Consider the following 21099-nt stretch of genomic DNA (forward strand, 5'->3'; position numbering starts at 1 on the left):
TGGCCTGAACGCATGTACACCCGTGGTGGATTCATGTCAATGTATGGCAAAACCAATACAGAATTGTAAAGTAAAATAAAAAATAAATTAAAAAAAAAAGATTGTATCTTAGCCCCTCTAGTGATACTATGGTTCCCATCAGAAGAAGTTTCCAAGCAGAAACAGAAGCACAAGGCAAAAAGCAGCTGGAGTGTTCCTTGCCTGACACCAAGCAGGTATCCCACAGTAGAAAAGCAATTCTCTCCCATTAGTTTTCAGTCACCTCATCTTCAGGACCTTCCACCTCAAATATTTCTCTGGGTCATGTATTATTGGAAGCAGGAAAGAGCTCTTAAACTAATAAAACATACAGAAAAACCTTGCAACTGCAGTCACCCACAAAGGAAAGCAGCTGACAGTGATCTTGACAGCTGAATCTCACCTCTTCTGCCAAGCTGGAAAAGAGACAGAAACTGGAGGGGAACCCAGACCCAGAGTAATCTACAGGTGAGCACAGTTTCATACCCTGAGGCAGAGTGAAGACTGAATGCTCGCTCCTCTTTCATAGGGCATGGTTCCAGCCTGGTTAGTGGAATGATGTGATCCTCCCAGATTTGCACAGGAGCTCAGTGCTTGACAATCCAAGTACCTTGAACTCATGTTACATTCACTACTATTTATATCTTGACCCACAACCACTCAGGTTACTTCTGGAGGTGCATAGGTTCCAAATCCCAGGACAGGAATGAAGTGGCCATCATTAAGTTTCACTCTCTTGCTTTTGGGATCCATTGCCTATTTCTCCTTGGAGTAAGCAGACTGATGTTTTTCTTCTTCCTTCACAGGTTAGGAATAACAGGAAGGTAACACCCCAGCTGTACCATCCAATGTTAGCAGATATATTGTAGGAGGAGGATGATTAAACCAGTGCCCATTGAGTAAGAACAGGATTGAAATTAGTTAGCTTGTTTGCTTTTTTTTTAGCAGTAGAACATTGTTATATAATGATGATATGTGCTGAACAGTTATTGACCGTATTTTAGACTAGAAACTTCCAAAGAAATATTTTTTATTTTTCTATTACAAAGCCAATCTCAATCAAACATCAGTTGGAACAACAGTCTACAGTACAAACATACACACATACACAAATCACACAATCTAAAAGTGTTTAATAAGCATTTTTGAAAATTAATCGCTTTATAAAGAATCAAAACTTAAAATGAAAATAAATTTGCCTTTTTATATTTTCCACTAGCAAAATTATTATGCTTTACAGACTTGACTGGTGAAATCCTTAACATGATATGGAAACCAGACATTTGGCAAAGAACTTATTGGAAGTTAATTATTAACAGTTTTAGGATATTGTGTGCAGTGTGCAAAGAGACTCTAGTGTTTATACATTGTACTTAGTTATATAACTCTAATAGTACTCTCATAATGTAACTGACACATATTTTACATAATTTACTAACTGTTCACATTGTTCATAAAAGAAAAACCTATAAACAAAATACAACTAATTTGGAAAGAGTAATGGAAATTGTGATGCACTTATAGAACAGGATATTGTGAAGACAAATAAAATTTAACATGTGCAGTGAAATCAGCAAAATGGTGAAATGGGAGGACTGAAGTCTCCCATGGAAAGACAAGAAAAGAAAGAGAAGACAGCTGAAAAACATCATAGGAGCTCTGGAAAATAGTCAAACAGTGATCTATAGCACAAAAAGTAAACAGGCAACTAGGAAAAATCCAGAACAGAATGACAGAAATTTTCATTGTGTATTACTCACCTGTATCCTCCTCATGCCTGGGCAATGCAGTATTGATCAGTTCTAGTTGCCTCCCTCAAACCAGAATGATCAGAGAAAACCTTATGTGCAATGTTCCAACTTACCTGGATACTGTCTGGAGACTGGTATCTATTCCACTTAACTCTAAACTTAAACTGAAAAGCAGCTGGAGTGGCTATAACAGCTACAGAGGAACTATGTATATATATACATGGACCCAAGGACAAAGGAATAAGGGTTGAGACATAGACTAGACCATGTATTAATAAACCCCTGAATAGAACTGGGGTGTGGCTTTGGGGGACATAAGGCATTCAAAATACAGTCAAATTTATGGGAATCAGAAAGCCATTCTTGGGCCAGGCATGATGATGACTCAGAAATGATTGAGACCCCTTGGCTTTCCTGTTGGGCTGATCCCAGGACTAGGAGCATGACAAGCAAACTAATGAAGAAAAGTCATGACAAGAAACAAATCTACCAGAGCGAATTTTTACCTGTTGTTTCAGGTACCCAATTATGAACACAGACACACACAGGAACACACACACACAGCAACAGACACCTGGACAGGACAAGGGTGAGGGAGGGCAGTGCACACTTACAAGGGGTGGAATGAGTTTGGACCCAACCATCAGAGTTCTGCTCCAGCACCTTGGGACCTACATGGCCCAGTAGGGTCAAGACACCCAGTGAGCACAGAAACCTCTGCTCACACTTGGCTCTGGGGTAGCCTCTCTCCCCCTCCCACCAAGCTGCCAGCTGCCAGCACGCCCTGGAGAAGGGGTGACCCTGCCAACATCAGCTCCAGCTCTGCTCCAGATTCTCTGGGCAAAAAGACTGCTCAGGGACCCGTCCACACATGGACACCCCTGCAAGACCAAGACATAATTTTCACCTAATTTCGTAGGGGTGCTTCCCTGGTGGCTCAGCTGGTAAAGAATCTGCTTGCAATGCAGGAGACCTGGATTGATCCCTGGGTTGGGAAGATCCCCTGGAGAATGGAACAGCTACCCACCGCAGTATTCTGGCCTGGAGAATTCCATGGACTATACTGTCCATGGGGTCGCAAATTGTTGGACATGATTGTGCAACTTTCACTTTTACTTTCTCCCATTCTGATAGTTGGGTTTTCACTTTGCTTATAATTTCCTTTGCTGTGCAAAAGCTTTTAAGTTTAATCAGGTCCCACTTGTTTACTTTTGTTTTTATTTCTATTACTCTAGGAGGTGGGTCATACAGGATCTTGCTTTGCTTTATGTCATTGAGTGTTCAACCTGTTTTCCTCTAAGAGTTTCACAGTTTCTGGCCTTACATTTAGGTCTTTAATTCATCTGGAATTTATCTTTGTGTATCATGTTAGGAAGTATTCTTACTTCATTCTTTCATATGTACCTGTCAAGTTTTCCCAGAATCATTTATTGAAGAGGCTGTCTTTGCCTTATTGTATATTCTTGCCTCCTTTGTCAAAAATAAGGTACCCATAGGTGCACAAGTTTATTTCTGGGCTTTCTATCTTGTTCCATTGGTCTATATGTCTGTTTTTATGCAGGTACCATACTGTCTTGATGACTGTAGCTTTGTAGTATAACCTGAAGTCAGGAAGGTTGATTCCTCCAGCTCCATTCTTCTTTCTCATGACTGCTTTGGCTATTTGGGGTCTTTTGTGTTTCCATATGAATTGTGAAATTTTTTCTTCTAGTTCTGTGGAAATGCCATTGGTAATTTGATAGGAATTGCATTTAATCTGTAGATTGTGTTTAGTAGTGTACTTATTCTCACAATATTGATTCTTCACATCCAAGAACGTGGAATATCTCTCCATCTGTTTATGTTGTCTTTGATTTCTTTCATCAGTGTCTTATAATTTTCTGTGTACAATTATTTGGTCTCCTTAGGTAAGTTTATTCCTAGACAATTTATTCTTTTTGTTGGAATAGTGACTGGGATTGATTCCTTAATTTCTCCTTCTGATTTTGCATTGTTAGTATATAGAAATGCAAATGATTTCTGTGTATTGATTTTGCTAAATTCACTGATTAGCTCTAGTAATTTCCGACAGTATCTTTAGGGTTTTCTATCTACAATATTATGTCCTCAGCAAAGAGTGAGAGCTTTACTTCTTTTCCAATTGGATTCCTTTTATTTCTTTTGCCTCTGGATGTTGTATCTAGGACTTTCTAAACTATGTTGAGTATGTGAGACAGCAAAAGACACACCGATGTGTAGAGTGGACTTTTGGACTCTGAGGGAGAAGAAGAGGGTGGGATGAGTTGGGAGAATGGCATTGAAACATGTATACCATCATGTAAGAAACGAATCTCCAGCCTATGTCCAATGCAGGATACAGGATGCTTGGGGCTGGTGCATGGGGAGGACCCAGAGAGATGTTATGGGGAGGGAGGTGGGAGGGGGGGTTCATGTTTGGGAACACATGTACACCTGTGGTGGATTCATGTCAATGTATGGCAAAACTAATACAGTATTGTAAAGTAAAATAAAATAAAAATTTTAAATTAAAAAAAAAAAACTATGTTGAATAATAGTGGTCAAAGTGGACACCCTTGTTTTGTTCCTGATCTTAGGGGGAATGCTTTCAGTTTTTCACCATTGAGAATAATGTTTGCTGCAGGCTTATCATAGATGTATGCTGAATTTTGTCAAAGGCTTTTTCTGCATCTATTGAGATTATCATATGGTTTTTATCTTTCAATTTGTTAATATGGTGTATCGCATTGATTGATTTGCATATATTGAAGAATGCTTGCATCCCTGGAATGAATCAAACTTGATCATGGTGTATGAGCTTTTTAATTTGTTGTTGAATTCTGTTTGCTGAAATTTGGTTGAGGATTTTTGCATCTATGATCAGCAGTGATATTGGCCTATAGTTTTCTTTTTGTGTGTTGTTTTTGCCTAGTTTTGGGATCAGGGTGATGATGGCCTCATAGAATCAGTTTGGAGGTGTTCCTTCCTCTGCAATTTTTTGAAAGAGTTTTAGAAGGATAGGGATTAGCTCTTCCCTAAATATTCCAGGCAAGAGTCCTGGAATGGGATGCCATTGCCTTCTCCGAAATATTTGATAGAATTCTCCTGTGAATACATCAGGTCCTGGGCTTTTGTTATTTTAGAGATTTTTGATCACAGCTTCTATTTCAGTGCTTGTAATTGGGTTGTTCATAATTTCTATTTCTTCCTGGTTCAATCTGGCAGATTGAACTTTTCTAAGAATCTGTCCATTTCTTCCAGGTTACCCATTCTATTGCCATATAGTTATTCATAATAGTCTTTTTTTTTTTACTTTATTTATTTATTTTTTATTTTACTTTACAATTCTGTATTGGTTTTGCCATACATTGATATGAATCCACCACGGGTGCACAATCCTCTATATTTCTGCACTGTCACTTGTAACCTTTCCTTTTTCATTTCTAATTTTGTTGATTTGATTCTTCTCTCTCTTTTTTTTTCTTGATGAGTCTGGCTAAGTTCAGTTCAGTTCAGTCACTCAGTCCTGTCCGACTCTTTATGACTCCATGAACTGCAGCACGCCAGGCCTGCCTGTCCATCACCAACTCCCGGAGTTCACCCAGACTCATGTCCATCGAGTCGGTGATGCCATCCAACCATCTCATCTTCTGTCGTCCCCTTCTCCTCCTGCCCTCAATCTTTCCCAGTATCAAGGTCTTTTCAAATGAGTCAGCTCTTTGCATCAGGTGGCCAAAGTATTGGCCAGCATCAGCTCCAGCATCAGTCCTTCCAATGAACACCCAGGACTGATTTCCTTTACAATGGACTGGTTGGATCTCCTTGCAGTCCAAGGGACTCTCAAGAGTCTTCTCCATCACCACAGTTCAAAACCATCAATTCTTCGGCGCTCAGCTTTCTTCATAGTCCAACTCTCGCATCCATACATGACCACAGGAAAAACCATAGCCCTCAATTTTGTTTATCTCCTCAAAGAATTAGCTTTTAGTTTTATTAATCTTTACTATCGATTCTTTTACTTTTTTTTCATTTATTTCTGCTCTGATCTTTATAACTTCTTTCCTTCTACTAATTGGTGGGGGGGGGTGTTGTTCTTTTTCCAGTTGTTTCAAGTGTAAAGTTATGTTGTTGATTGAATGTTTTTCTTGTTTCTTGAGGTAGGATTGTTTTGCAATAAACTTCTCTCTTAGAAGTGCTTTTGCTGCATCCCATAGGTTTTGAGTTCTCATGTTTCATTGTCATTTCTTTCTAGAAATCTTTTGATTTCCCTTTTGATTTCTTCAGTAACCTGTTGGTTATTTAGAAATGTATTATTTAATCTCCATGTGTTTGTGTTTCTTACAGTTTTTTACTTGTAATTGATATCTAGTCTCATAACATTGTGGTCCAAAAAGATTCTTGATACGATTTCAATTTTCTTAAACTTACTGAGACGTGATTTGTGACCCAAGATATGGTCTATCCTGGAAAATTTTTCATGTGCACTTGAGAAGAAGATGTATTCTTCTGCATTTATATGGAATATCCTGAAGATATCAATGAGATCCATCTCATCTAATGTATAATTTAAGACTCGTGCTTCCTTATTTTCTGTTTTGATTATCTGTCCATTGGTGTGAGTGGGGTGTTAAAGTTTCCTACTATTATTGTGTTACTACTGTCAATTTCTCCTTTTATGTCTGTTACTGTTTGTCTTACGTATTGAGGTGCTCCTATGATGGGTGCATAGATATTTACAGTTGCTATGTCTGCCTCTTGGATTGATTCCTTGATCATTATGTAGTGTCCTTCCTTATCTCTTGAAATTTTCTTTTTTTTTAAGGTCCATTTTGTCTGATATGAGGATTGTTACTCCAGCTTTCTTTTGCTTTCCATTTGCATGGAATATATTTCTCCATCCTCTCACTTTCAGTCTATATGTGTCTTGAGGCTGAAGTAGGTTTCTTGTAGACAACACATATATTGGTCTTGTTTTTGTATCCCATCAGCCAATCTGTGTCTTTTGGTTGGAGCATTTTAATCCATTTACATTTAAAGTAATTATTGATATATATGTTCCTATTGCCATTTTCTTAATTGTTAGGGTTTGATTTTGTAGATCTTTTTCTTCTCTTGTATTTCTTGACTATATAAGTCCCTTTAACATTTGTTGTAAAGCTGGTTTGGTGGTACTGAATTCTCTTAACTTTTGCTTGTCTAAAAAGCCTTTGATTTCTCCATCAATTTTGAATGAGATCCTTTCCACGTAGAGTAATCTTGGTTGTAGATTTTTCCCTTTCAGTACTTTAAAAATATTCTGCCATTCCCTTCTGGCCTGCAGAGTTTCTGCTGCAAGATCAGCTGTTAAATGTATGGGGTTTCCCTTGTATGTTACTTGTCGCTTTTCCCTTGCTGCTTTTAATATTTTTTCTTTGTGTTTAATCTTTTTTAGTTTGATTAGTGTCTGTGTTGATGTGTTTCTCCTAGGGTTTATCCTGTATGGGACTCTTTGTGATTCTTGGATTTGATTCACTATTTCCTTTTCCATGCTGGTGAAATTTCCAACTATAATCTCTTCAAAAAGTTTCTCATACACTTTCCTTTTCTCTTCTTATTTGGGGACCCCTATAATTTGAATATTAGTACATTTGATATTGTCCCAGAGGTCTCTGAGACTATCCTCAGTTCTTTTCATTCTTTTTACTTAGTTCTGCTCTTCAGGAGTTATTTCCACCATTTTATCTTCCAGCTCACTGATTCGTTCTCTGCTTCATATACGCTGCTATTGATTCCTTCTAAAATAATTTTAATTTCAATAATTGGGTTGTTTGTCTCTGTATGATTATTCTTTAATTCTTCTAATTAATTGATTCCTGCATTTTCTCCATTCTGTTTTCAAGGTTTTTGGTAATTTTTACTATCATTATTCCGAATTCCTTTTCAGGTAGTTTGCCTATTTTGTCTTTATTTATTTGGACTTCTGTGTTTCTAGTTTATTCCTTCATTTGTGCAGTGTTTCTCTGCCTTTCATTCTCTTTTTTTTTTAACTTATTGTGCTTGAGGTTTCTTTTTCCTAGGCTTCAAGGTTGAATTCTTTCTTCCTTCTGGTTTCTTCACCCCTGCCCCAAGGTTGGTGCAATGGTTTGTGTACGCTTCATATAGGGTGAGATTTACGCTATTTTTGTTGTTTGCTTATTTTTCCTCTGATGGGCAAGGCTGAGTGAGGTGGTAATCCTGTCTGATGATGATTAGGTTTGTATTTTTATTTTGTTTGTTGTTTGGATGAGGTGTCCTGCACAGGGTGCTATTGATGGTTGGGTGGTGCCGGTCTTGTATTCAAGTGATTTCCTTTGTGGGAGTTCTGTCTATTTTATACTTCCTAGGATTAGTTCTCTGGTTCTCTACAGTCTTGGATCAGTACTTCCATGCCAAAGGCTCAGGGTTTGATTTCTGGTCAGGAACAAAGGCTCCACAAGTGGTTTGTTATGGCATTCAGTTCAGTTCAGTTCAGTCACTCAGGCGTATCTGATTCTTTACGACCTCATGAATCACACCACACCAGGCCCCCCTGTCCATCACCAACTCCCGGAATTCACTCAAACTCATGTCCATCGAGTCAGTGATGCCATCCAGCCATCTCATCCTCTGTCATCCCCTTCTCCTCCTGCCCCCAATCCCTCCCAGCATCAGGGTTTTTTCCAATGAGTCAACTCTTCCCATGAGGTGGCCAAAGTACTGGAGTTTCAGCTTCAGCATCATTCCCTCCAAAGAAATCCGAGGGCTGATCTCCTTCAGAATGGACTGGTTGGAACTCCTTGCAGTCCAGGGAACTCTCAAGAGTCTTCTCCAACACCACAGTTCAAAACCATCAATTCTTTGGCACTCAGCCTTCTTCACAGTCCAACTCTCACATCCATACATGACCACTGGAAAAACCATAGCCTTGACTAGACAGACCTTAGTCGGCAAAGTAATGTCTCTGCTTTTCAATATGCTATCTAGGCTGCTAATAACTTTCCTTCCAAGGAGTAAGTGTCTTTTAATTTCATGGCTGCAGTCACCATCTACAGTGATTCTCGAGCCCCCAAAAATAAAATCTGACACTGTTTCCACTGTTTCTCCATCTATTTCCCATGAAGTGATGGGACCAGATGCCATGATCTTAGTTTTCTGAATGTTGAGCTTTAAGCCAACTTTTTCACTCTCCTCTTTCACTTTCATCAAGAGGCTTTTGAGTTCCTCTTCACTTTCTGCCATAAGAGTGGTGTCATCTGCATATCTGAGGTTATTGATATTTTTCCCGGCAAACTTGATTCCAGTTTGTGCTTCTTCCAGCCCAGCATTTCTCATGATGTACTCTGCATATAAGTTAGATAAGCAGGGTGACAATATACAGCCTTGACGTACTCCTTTTCCTATTTGGAATCAGTCCATTGTTCCATGTCCAGTTCTAACTCTTGCTTCCTGACTTGCATATAGGTTTCTCAAGAGGCAGGTCAGGTGGTCTGGTATTCCCATCTCTTTCAGAATTGTCCACAGTTTATTGTGATCCACACAGTCAAAGGCTTTGGCATAGTCAAGAGAACAGAAATAGATGTTTTTCTGGAACTCTCTTGCTTCTTCAATGATCCAGTGGATGTTGGCAATTAGATCTCTGGTTCCTCTGCCTTTTCTAAAACCAGCTTGAACATCTGGAAGAGAAGACTCTATACATGGACATCACCAGATGATCAACAGTGAAATCAGATTGATTATATTCTTTGCAGCCAAAGATGGAGAAGCTCTATACAGTCAACAAAAACAAGACCAGAAGCTGACTGTGGCTCAGATCATGAACTCCTTATTGCCAAATTCAGACTGAAATTGAAGAAAGTAGGAAAAACCACTAGACCATTCAGGTATGACCTAAATCAAATCCCTTATGATTATACAGTGGAAGTGAGAAATAGATTTAAGGGACTAGATCTGATAGATAGAGTGCCTGATGACTATGGAATGAGGTTCATGACATTGTACAGGAGACAGGGATCAAGACCATCCCCATGGAAAAGAAATGCAAAAAAGCAAAATGGCTGTCTGAGGAGGCCTTACAAATAGCTGTGAAAAGAAGAAAAGTGAAAAGCAAAGGAGAAAAGGAAAGATATAAGCATCTGAATGCAGAGTTCCAAAGAATAGCAAGAAGAGATAAGAAAGCCTTCCTCAGCGATCAATGCAAAGAAATAGAGGAAAAGAACAGAATGGGAAAGACTAGAGATCTCTTCAAGAAAATTAGAGATACCAAGGGAACATTTCATGCAAAGATGGGCTCAATAAAGACAGAAATGGTATGGACCTAACAGAAGCAGAAGATATTCAGAAGAGGTGGCAAGAATACACAGGAGAACTGTACAAAAATTATCTTCACGACCCAGATAATCATGAGGGTGTGATCACTCACACTCATCTAGAGGCAGACATCCTGGAATGTGAAGTCAAGTGGGCCTTAGAAAGCATCACTATGAACAAAGCTAGTGGAGGTGATGGAATCCCAGTTGAGCTATTTTAAATCCTGAAAGATGATGCTGTGAAAGTGCTGGACTCAATATGCCAGCAAATTTGGAAAACTCAGCAGTAGCCACAGGACTGGAAAAGGTCAGTTTTCTTTCCAATCCCAAAGAAAGGCAATGCCAAAGAATGCTCAAACTACCGCACAATTGCACTCATCTCACACGCTAGTAAAGTAATGCTCAAAATTCTCCAAGCCAGGCTTCAGCAATACATGAACCGTGAACTTCCAGATGTTATGGCATTAAGTGAGATTAAAGCACATACTCAAAAATAGGAAACCAAAGATGAACTCCAGACAAATGGGAGTTACAAAATTGGCAAATAATAATTAAAATGATGGAATATACACATGTACATATACATCCATAAGCAGAATCAATAGAGTCCACAAAAATAAACCACAATCGACTGACCTGGAGAACAAAGGATACCAAAAATGATATCTACCAGTTAAGAACAAAACTAATGAAAGCACAAACTGGAAAACAAAACTAGAGCAAGGTGCCAAGTGGGGAATAAAGCAATGAAAAAAAAAAAACTAACAAATATGTTGACAGGAAAGGAAAGAAAGAAAGAATAGACACGCAAAGCTAAACAGAAGTAGATAAAAAAGATTTATATACATTAAAGATTAACTGTTAGGGGGAAAGAATAGTAAGAAAAGCAGTGCTGTGATGAACATTGGGGTACATGTGTCTCTTTCAATTCTGGTTTCCTTGGTGTGTATGCCTAGCAGTGGGATTGCTGGGTCATAAGGCAGCTTTATTTCCAATTTTTTAAGGAATCTCCACACTGTTTTCCATAGTGGCTGTACTAGTTTGCATTCCCACCAACAGTGTAAGAGGGTTCCCTTTTCTCCACATCCTCTCCAACATTAATTGCTTGTAGACTTTTGGATCGCAGACATTCTGACTGGTGTGAAATGGTACCTCATTGTGGTCTTGATTTGCATTTCTCTGATAATGAGTGATGTTGAGCATCTTTTCAAGTGTTTGTTAGCCATCCGTATGTCTTCTTTGGAGAAATGCCTATTTAGTTCTTTGGCCCATTTTTTGATTGGGTCGTTTATTTTTCTGGAGTTGAGCTGCATAAGTTGCTTGTATATTTTTGAGATTAGTTGTTTGTCAGTTGCTTCATTTGCTATTGTACCCCAATGTTCATCGCAGCACTGTTTATAATAGCCAGGACATGGAAACAACCTAGATGTCCATCGGCAGATGAATGGATAAGAAAGCCGTGGTACATATACACAATGGAGTATTACTCAGCCATTAAAAAGAATACATTTGAATCAGTTCTAATGAGATGGATGAAACTGGAGCCGATTATACAGAGTGAAGTAAGCCAGAAAGAAAAACACTAATACAGTATACTGACACATATATACAGAATTTAGAAAGATGGTAATGATGACTCTTTATGCAAGACAGCAAAGGAGACACAAATGTATAGAACTGACTTTTGGACTCTGGGGAAGAGGGAGAGGGTGGGATGATTTGGGGGAATGGCTTTGAAACATGTATACTATCATGTAAGAAATGAAGTGCCAGTCTATGTTCGATACAGGATACAGGATGCTTGGGGCTGGTGCATGGGGATGATCCAGAGAGATGATATGGGGTGGGAGGTGGGAGGGGGATTCAGGATTGGGAGCTTGTATACACCCGTGGTGGATTCATGTCAATGTGTGGCAAAACCAATACAGTATTGTAAAGTAAAATAAAGTAAAAATAAAATATTAATTTAAAAAAGAAACTTTTTGAAAAAAAAAGAAAAGTAAACAAAGGGATATTTTTAAAAAATTAAAGTTAAAAAATTTTTAAAGAGAAAAACGAAAAAAAAAAGGAAGAGGAAAGAAAAAACAAAACAACAAAAAAGAAAACTCCACAGAGCTGCAAAGGCCCAACATAAAGGCAGAGGTTTATAGCAACAATAAAAAGTGTGATTGAAAAAAAAAACTCAAAAGATTAATTAGATTTCACAGTGCCAATAAAATCAACAACTACAATGGGGATGGGGGGAGGAAAAAAAAAAAGAAAAAAGATCCATAAGAAACTATACAGCAGGTCAAAACAAGAATAATAATTGTTTTTCTTGAGTCACTGCTGTCAGGATCCTTTCCTTCTCTTTGAGTTACAGTCCACCTCACCTCCCTAGGCTGCCCCCCCAACATTGTGCTGGTCTCTGGACCTGCTGTGGGGGGCATTTCATTTTCTAATCTGTTCCAACTCCTGTGTGTTCTTGCCTCCAATGTCAACAGCTATCAGAACTAGTGCATTTTCTTCTGTGGGAGTTCTCAATGTCCTTTTATATATTCCATAGACACAGGGTCTGCATAGTTGATTGTGTGGATTTAATCTGCAACTTATATAGCTGGTGGGAAGATTTGGGGTCCTCTTCCTTAGACAAACTGCCCCTGGGTTTCAACTGTGGTTTTATTTCCACCTCTGCATGTGGGTCGTCCACTGGGGTTTGCTCCTGAGGCTGTCCTGGAGAACTTGGGGTTGTCCCAGTGAGGACCAGGTGTGGAGGTGGTGTAGCTCCTTGGGTCACAGGGGTTCTGGCAGCACCTGGTACTCAGGGGAGTTGGCAGCTAGGGCATCAGGAAATATAGTGCTCCAGAAGGGTATGGCAGTCAGTATTTTCCAATACACTCCAGTATTCTTGCCTGGAAAACCTCCTGATAGACAAGCCTGGCAGGCCACAGTCTGCAGGGTCGCAGAGAGTTGGACACAACCGAAGGGACCCCATGTGTGTAGACATAAGACTTTTTTTTTTTTTTTGCCTGTGACAGTCTGCCCCAGTGAGGGTTGAAGGTAGCAGAGCTGCTTGGGTCGTGGGGACCATGGTGGAGCCAAATGTGCAGGGACACGGACTGCCTGAGCTGCTGAAGTATTGGCCCTATCAGTCTTTTTTCAAGCCTCTGGTACCTGGCCATCAGAAGGCCTCTTTGGCTAGTCTTTGTCTATAGCTCCGCCTGTTCAGGCACTTAGAGGGCTCCTTTGCTTGGGGTCCTTCCCTGTTGTTCTGTGCATCAGGCACATAGAGGGCCCCCCTTCCCTGTGCCACACCCGGCCCCAGGGTGGGGTCCTACTCTGTAAATTGGCACATGAGGCACTTAAAGGGGCACTCCGGGTGGGGTCCTCCTCTGTAGTTCCCTGCCTCAGGAGCTCGATGGGTCAGCCTTTCTATTGTTCAGCTACCCATGCTGGTGTGTGGGGAGAGAGAGGCTATGGTGATGGCTCCATCCCCTATGCGTGACTTGGCATTTCCCACCACAGTCTCCTCCCTCACATTCCCTCATCTGTCTCTCCACAGCAGCCCTTGCTCTGGGATTGCTCCACAATCCCTAAACTCCATCTCCCAGCCACTGCGCCTTCTAGGGGACTTGCATCCCTGTCTGGGGTGTGTATGGCTGCAGCAAGAACTGTCTGATTCCCATTCTACTCAGGCTGCCACAGATCAACTGTTTCACACTCAGCCTTAAATGTTTCTCCTCTGACTCAGACAATTGCCCCACTGTGGGGATTGGACCCCTGCTTCAGTTCCCCCACATGCTGAGGGCAGGTCCAGTCCTACTAACATTCCAGTTTTTCCCTCTAGTTCCTTCATTCTATGGAGTTTTGTGTGGTTCCATATATTCTTTTCCAATTATCCGGTCCTCCTGTCTGCTCTCAGTTGGTGTTCTGTATGCACTTCTGTGTCTGAAGGTGTATTCCTGATGTATCCAAGGAGAGAGATGTACTCCACATCCACCTACTCATCCGCCATCTTGTTCCTCTACAGAGTGACTTTTTAAAGAACATCAGCTCATGTAACTACTATGCTCAAAACCCAAAATGTAATTCTCCATTTCTCTCAGAGTAAAGTCCTGTCAAAAATCTACATGACACAGACCCCCTGGCCCCACCAGCTCTCTGGCCTTCTCTTCAACTCCTCTCTCCCCACCTCACTAAACTCCACCCACATCAGCTGACTTGCTAGATGTTACATGAATACTCGTACTTCCTTGACTAGCATCTTCTTTTCCAGAGAAATGCAGGGAGCACTATCACTATGTTTCAAGGCTCTTTCTTGTACAAATGAGAAGTTGTGTGGGATAAAGTGTAGTTGCCTCCTCTGCCTAACAGATGTACAGAAATGGAAGCGATTGTGTAAAAATATTTCCTACAGGCACTTGCCCATTTCTAACAGCTGAATACTCCTGATTTTGTTCACAGTCTCAGCCTCTACTAGACTATCAACTCAAGAATTTCTCATTTTAATTAATATCTATTGATAAAACAATTTCTAGGCAGATGATTAAGAAATTAAATGAATAAGATTTGCTCCCTTACAGTAAGCAAAATATAATGCTGAATTTGTAAATGGTATTTTTAGCTTACCAAGATAATTATGCTAAGTTAAAAAATAAATATACAACCTGTAGATTGAAGATTCTTTCTCTATTGTAAGTAAAAAATCACACACATTTGCACAGAAAAATGCACGGAAGTATTATTAAAATGGTTAATCACAGCTTATTTTGATTTTCAATCCTTTGCCTTCTATTTCCCAATTTTGTGTAATTTATATGTATTACCTTAATTATCAGAAAAATAGAAGTATTCTTACTTTGAAGTCTTTATTGATTCATAAAGTGTTAAATGTTTTAAAAGGAAAAGCAAGCTTTCAAAATTTCATACATTTCATTTAAGCACCTTCACAAACTACAAATATCTTCACTGCCCTAGAAGCAAGACATTCTCAAAGAACCACGGTGAGAGCTGAGAGTCAATATTCTTCAGAGAATGGAAACTCAGGATGACCGACACCACTGAAAGAGAAGAATGATTCATTTATTAAATCAGCCATGTTGCCATAGAGAACATTATTCTGTGAATGTGGTCAGGATGGGCTAAAACTGTAAATCTACAAACATGTCCCTCGTTCTCCCCCGACAAGCACACCTGCAGGTGCCTCCATGTGCACACAGCACCTGCATGTCCAGTCCCAACATTCACATGTGATATCCACTCCACAGTGACAGGTAGTTGGACTCACGTTACAAGTTATATGAGAGCACAAGACCTAGGGCTCACTGCGGAGGCCATTTCACACACAGGGAGAACTTCTTCGGTCCCTAGTTGATGAAAAGGTGCACAAATTAGCTGCCCTTTTCCACACATCCATGGATAAGCAAATACTGAGCACTCCAAAAATGCAGAGCACCTCCATTAAGGAACTTGTCATCTATAGGAGAGCTAGCATGTGCACCTGAATAATCACACAGTTCAAAGCAGGATTATTACCTCTTTAATTTAGTCAAACATTGGTTATGCAGTAATGACTATTACTGCTTTTTTCATTTTTCCTATGTTTCTACTTTTCTTTCAGAATTTGTCTTTTTCAATTTGATTGATTAAAGAGTGCATTCTGAGCAATTCCAAGTACCAGGAGCCTGGCTCAGGTCATTACCTGAGCCCACAACAAAGTACAGAAAAGTCACTATCCACCTTTTTTTCAATTATCATGTCTTTTATCAGAAGCATGATAGCTGCTATAAAAACAATAGGGAGAGTTTTGAAATCTTTCACTGGAAACAACATCTTAATTTCACCAATAATTGGTATTCCCTTCTCTCTAAACTCCCTCCCAACATCTCGTGTTTGATTAGTGCTCTGTCCCTTCAATCCTGACATCTTCCTGCAGTAATTGGGCAGTTGGAATTCAATGTTAGTGACTACTTCAAAGTCAAGAGGGTAGGGGCTCCCCAGGAGATGGACCTCTGATGGACAAATGCAACACTGGTGTGAGTCTTGACTCAAGAAACCACAGAGACCCAGACAATCTTACCTGAGTGTGTCCTGCTAAGCAGTCACTCACTGGAGGGTCAGTTAAGCTCAAGATCTACTTGTAATTCAGTTTTGTGAGATAACAAGGATGAAGACATGGGAGTTGTAATAGGGAAGAAAGGGCAGTGAAGAGATCGATTTGTAGGAAACAGATGGTGTCTTGGTGAAGAAATGCCCATAAGGGAGAATGTCCATCAGACACTTAGGGGACAGAGTGGGACAGGCCCATGTGACATCGTAGCACTGATGGATGTTGGCCTTTCTAGGACCTTCCTCCATTAAAAAACATCCACAATACATTTTATAGTTGTGTTGGGGTTAACATGATTGCAGGCTTCCTAGGTGTCTCAGTGGTAAAGGATCCACCTTCAAAGCAGGAGACACGGGTTTGATCCCTGAGTCAGCAAGATCCCCTGGAGAAGGAAATGGCAACTCACTTCAGTATTCTTGCCTGGGAAATCCCAGGGACAGAGGAGCCTGGCGGGCTACAGTCCATGGAAGACCAAGAGTTGGAAATGACTGAGTGACTAAATAACAACAACAAAACTTGAATGCAGTTCATTATGGATTCATTATTATACAGTTATTATTAATATAATAATTTTCCACTGATGTAGAAAGAAATAGAGATTAAAGATGTTCACAGGACCCTGAAAGAATACAGGGCTGCAGGCACTGTGCCTTCTGTGTTTCCGTCCCTCAGTCTTGAATGGAGGCACACCAGGCACAGGGATTAGGGGCACAAAGTAGTGAATTCATCACGATGTCAACTCAGTGATTTTATTGATGGGCTGGCCTGGGCCCCATCACATTTCTCTTGGTCAGAGACAAAGCCCTGGAGGAAGCCTCTGGTCTGAGGTCTGCAGGAAGCCCCTGGTTTACTCCTACTCTAGAAATCAGCACTGTTTTCCTAGATTTAAGCTTTTAAAAAGCTAAGCTCTCCTGCTGACCTGCCTGCTACAGAAAACAATGCTTGTGGGAAACATAAGCAAGTCACTTACAGGTGAAGATCATAGTATCTTATATTACAATTGAGACCATCGATTGCTTTCATGTCTTCTGGAGTCAGTTCAAAGTCAAACACCTAGAAGGAAAGAAGAATCACATTGACCTCTCCCCCAAGGAGCCAGCCTCCCCCTGGGGACTGGAGGACTTTCCAGCTGGATGGAGACAAGAAGAGGAGACAGGGAAGCATGTCTGTCCTCAGTTTCCAGATGAATAAGCCTGGGACCCTCTGCTGAGTTCTCACCTCTCCCTTCCCACACCTTCTCCTTCTCTGTCCACCTCACAAACATTACAGTGCATCAGTCGTTTATCTTTCTAAGTGAATTACTTGAGACAAAAAAAAAAGAAATCTAAAATCATTTTTTCCAAACACACTGCTTTTAGACTTGATACTTGAACCTGAGTTAACATTAGACTGATTGCCTCTCCCCAACATACCCTAAGGGCAACAGCATTCGGCTGAAGCAATGTGGGAAGGAGGCTCCCCTGAGAAAGCCTGTTCAGCACTCTGATATCAAACTACTCATTATCTATGATTGAATCTAGAAAAAAACCTTTATGTATATACATTCCTGGAGAAAGTTATGAGACGTGTTTAAATATTAAGGAACAACAAATTATTAAAAATTCACATTATAACAATGAAATGGAAAGCTCAATTTTGTAAAGAAATTCATTTTCTCCAAAGTGATCTCTTGTTTCAGTGCAACATGAACCAAAGACTTAAACACATATTCTGTTGTGGAAGTTGGTATACTGATACTGAATTTTAAATAAGAGAAGAGCTAGTCAAAAGCAGTCAAGAAATCGTTAAAATAGAAGAACGTACCATACTAAAAAGCAAAACTTATTTTTTACTTCAGTAACAGTTAAATACACAAGAGTGGGCAGAAATGTACTTATGGACACTTGATATCTGGCAGAGTTGACAAGGAAAATCTGTGGAAATGGACAGTTGTTTTAGCTATTCAGTCACTTAGTATGTCTGACTCTTTGTGACCCCAAAGGAAGAGATTTTTTCCCCCACTCACTGACTGAGAATCATATCACTGTGCTGAAAAGACTAGGTTAGTTGCCTTATTCTAGTCAATAAAAACTATACAGAGAAGTCCTCAGGCTCCTCTGACAAGAGCCATCCATCTGCTAAAGCAGAACTCCCGAGCTGCTCAGCACTGAACTGCAAATGCACAAAAGAGCCCAGCCTAGAGGACAACAGCTGAGCTGAGTGCAGCCTGATTTTCAAACCACAGATTCAGATACATAAATGAACTCCGCATTAAATCCTGAAACTGGGGAGAGTTTCCTGCACAGCTAAGGGTACAATAAGGGTCTCCTACAAATAAATCAAAAGAGAAACAACCTAGTTAAAGTGGACAAAGTCATTAAGAGGAACTTCACAAAGACAGAAACTCAAAAAGATTAAATGTATGAAGATGAAAGCCTGTTAGTATTCAGGGAAATATTAATAAAACCAAAAGGCTTTGGAAGTTAAAGATAATTTTTGTGCCCCCAAATTCACTTGTTATGGTGTTAAAAATGGAGCCTTTGAGGGAGGAGTAGGTCATGATGGCAGAGCCCTCACAAATGAGATTTCAAGAATATCATATTCATATAAGAGACTTGGGAGAGCTCTGTTTCCCCTCCAACATGTAAAGATACAAGGAGAAGCCTGTGACCTGGAGGAGAGTCCTCACCCAACCACACAGGTACCCTGATCTCAGATCTACAGCTTCACAACTGTGAGAAACAAATTTAAATTTTTTCACAGCCACTCAGCCTGTAGTGTTTTGTTAGAGCAGTTCAAACAGTCTAAGAAAAATCACATGATGCAATTTTATCAATTGAAAACAGAGAAACTAAGATATTTTCCTTAGGAGCCCTCTGCCCACAGCCCTGCTCGTCACCTGCATGTTCTCTTTGATCCACTTCTTGTTGTTACCCTTGGCCAGAACCACAACCCCACGTTGTATCTGGTAGCGAAGGGCAACCAGAGCTGCCGTCTTCTTGTGCTTTTGAGCAATGGCAGAGAGAACTGGGTCCTCCAGGAGAACGGGGTGGTTTGGGTTCACCCTGGAAGGAATTTCAGAAATGCTGAGGAGCTGAGACTATGCAGTTTCTAAGGAGGCTTCTCAAACAGACCAAGTAGGTCCACTCTAGAACAGTGCTTCCCAAAGTCTGGTCCAGGGACCGGCATCATCAGCTTCACTTAGGATTTTATTAGAAATACAAATGCCATGGCTGAGCTTAAGACAAACTGAATCAGAACCTCAACTGTGTCACTTCCCATTTTGTGTTTACAGAGCTCTGCAGGTGATTCGGATGTATTATTGAGTTGAGACCAGAATGCCAAATTGTGGATTATTTTCTTTAATTCTCAGGGGTTGTTTTTCTTCTGCAATCAAGGGCATGAATAGAGAAACAGTAGGAGGAGCCCAAGAATTGTTTTTTAAATTTCACTTTTTAAAGTATTGATAAAAATTGAGTAGTCTCAAAAATAAGAGATGTTTATTTCATCATTATTTTTCTAGGATGTTCACAGAAATGCTTCAAATTGAAATGTTTTCTATCATGATATACCGAGCAGTTACATATTATCCAAATTTTAGATATGAGCTAAGTGAGGCTTGCAACATCCGTTTTTACAAATGTGTTCATTAGTTAATAAGTAAATCATGACATCACCTTGTGTCTCTGGTCTCAACTGGGGGATTCTATATAGATTTCAGTGCAGACATTTGTTATTGATGAGTCTACAAGCTAGTACAATGTAGAAAAATTGTCTGGGTGATGGGAAGATAAAAGGATTAATTTCATCCCACCCCTCTCTCCCCTCTGCCTATGAGAGTTATCCGAGTACTGTGCTATTTAAATTGTTTCATCAAATATTGAATTTCAGGGAAACTCCAGATGTATTCATTAGGATTCAATACCATTCTTTTACTCGTTGGGATCCCAGAGCAGCATAGGCAACAAGAACGATTTCATGTGACTTGCAGAAATCCAACAGTTTGCTCTGGTTGAGATAAGGGTGACATTCCACCTGTAGAATGCCCAAAGAGAAGAATGTCAGATTATGTGCAAAGGCAATATTAACAGACAGGGAAAGACTAAAAGTTTTCAAAGTCTAAAGGGAAGACTAGAACATTAAAGGAAAACGGGAAATGTCAATATTTACAAGAAACAGAGAAAAGTGTATTTATACAGTTAATTTTATGATAGACATGGATGGGAGAAGCAGTCCAATATTGAGTAATCAAAAGCTGTGCTCTACATTTGAGTAGATGTTCTTGAGTAACTATTTCATAAATTACTAGTATCACCTTGAGCCTTTAACTTCATCCTCTAACCTGGATGATTTTCATCACCTCCAACACATTTTTCTGAACTATGCTCCTTGTTTAAGACTCATAAATGCTGAGACAACTAGTCCAAGAATTCAGACATCAGAACCCCACACAAACCCTTAAACTCCACCTCAGCTGTTTTGACTCTTTATTAATTTACTTCTGATTCCATGTTTTTATCATCTTCCTTCCTGTATGCAGTTCTCTTCAGGGCACATTTCCCTCCATCTGTTCATCCTTCCATCTCAGGGAAATGCCTCCTTTCTCTAGTTCTGAGTTCTACCCACAGTTTAGAAGGAAGGCATCCCACCTTTTCCAGCCAGATGTTTGTAAACAGAGAAACTGTTATGGATTCTATTCACACCATCCAGAGAGGCTCTGCTCTCTAGAATCCTCTGACCCACAAAGGTCAGATGAACAGGAGGAGAGGACAGACAGACATCAGGCTCCAGGGCAAGAAGGAGGTTGTGAAGAGCAGAGGGAGAGGAGCCGAGCTGCTCACCTGGTTGCAGACGGGCTTGTACTTGAGCCCTGGCTTGTTCAGGATCTTCTCCAGCTGCTTGTGGTTGAAGTTGGACACCCCTCCCTCCCAGGCCCTGGAGAAGTGTAAGGATGCAGGGCTGA

At 40.2% G+C, this 21099-nt stretch overlaps 1 protein-coding gene and 1 pseudogene across 6 annotated transcripts in view; both read right to left on the reverse strand.

Moving 5' to 3' along the window:
• Positions 1–21099, reverse strand: part of LOC120869468 (dihydrodiol dehydrogenase 3-like) — a 269082-nt gene that overhangs the window by 84777 nt on the left and 163206 nt on the right. For 5 of the 6 annotated variants that reach the window (XM_040248802.1, XM_040248797.1, XM_040248806.1 and 2 more), the window contains 3 exons: positions 19036–19201; positions 17128–17210; positions 14764–15108 (listed from right to left, as the gene is read on the reverse strand). The exons of the other annotated variant lie outside the window; for it this stretch is intronic. In XM_040248802.1, coding sequence (XP_040104736.1) covers positions 15066–15108; positions 17128–17210; positions 19036–19201 — 292 coding nt within the window. In that variant the 3' untranslated portion in view covers positions 14764–15065. Of the gene's footprint in view, positions 1–14763; positions 15109–17127; positions 17211–19035; positions 19202–21099 lie in introns of those variants that run through there. 6 annotated transcript variants of the gene reach the window in all.
• LOC120869475 overlaps positions 1–21099 on the reverse strand; it is a 45436-nt pseudogene that overhangs the window by 14297 nt on the left and 10040 nt on the right.

The sequence above is a fragment of the Oryx dammah genome, unplaced genomic scaffold, assembly GCF_014754425.2.
Source record: "Oryx dammah isolate SB20612 unplaced genomic scaffold, SCBI_Odam_1.1 HiC_scaffold_10, whole genome shotgun sequence".
Lineage (NCBI taxonomy): Eukaryota > Metazoa > Chordata > Mammalia > Artiodactyla > Bovidae > Oryx > Oryx dammah.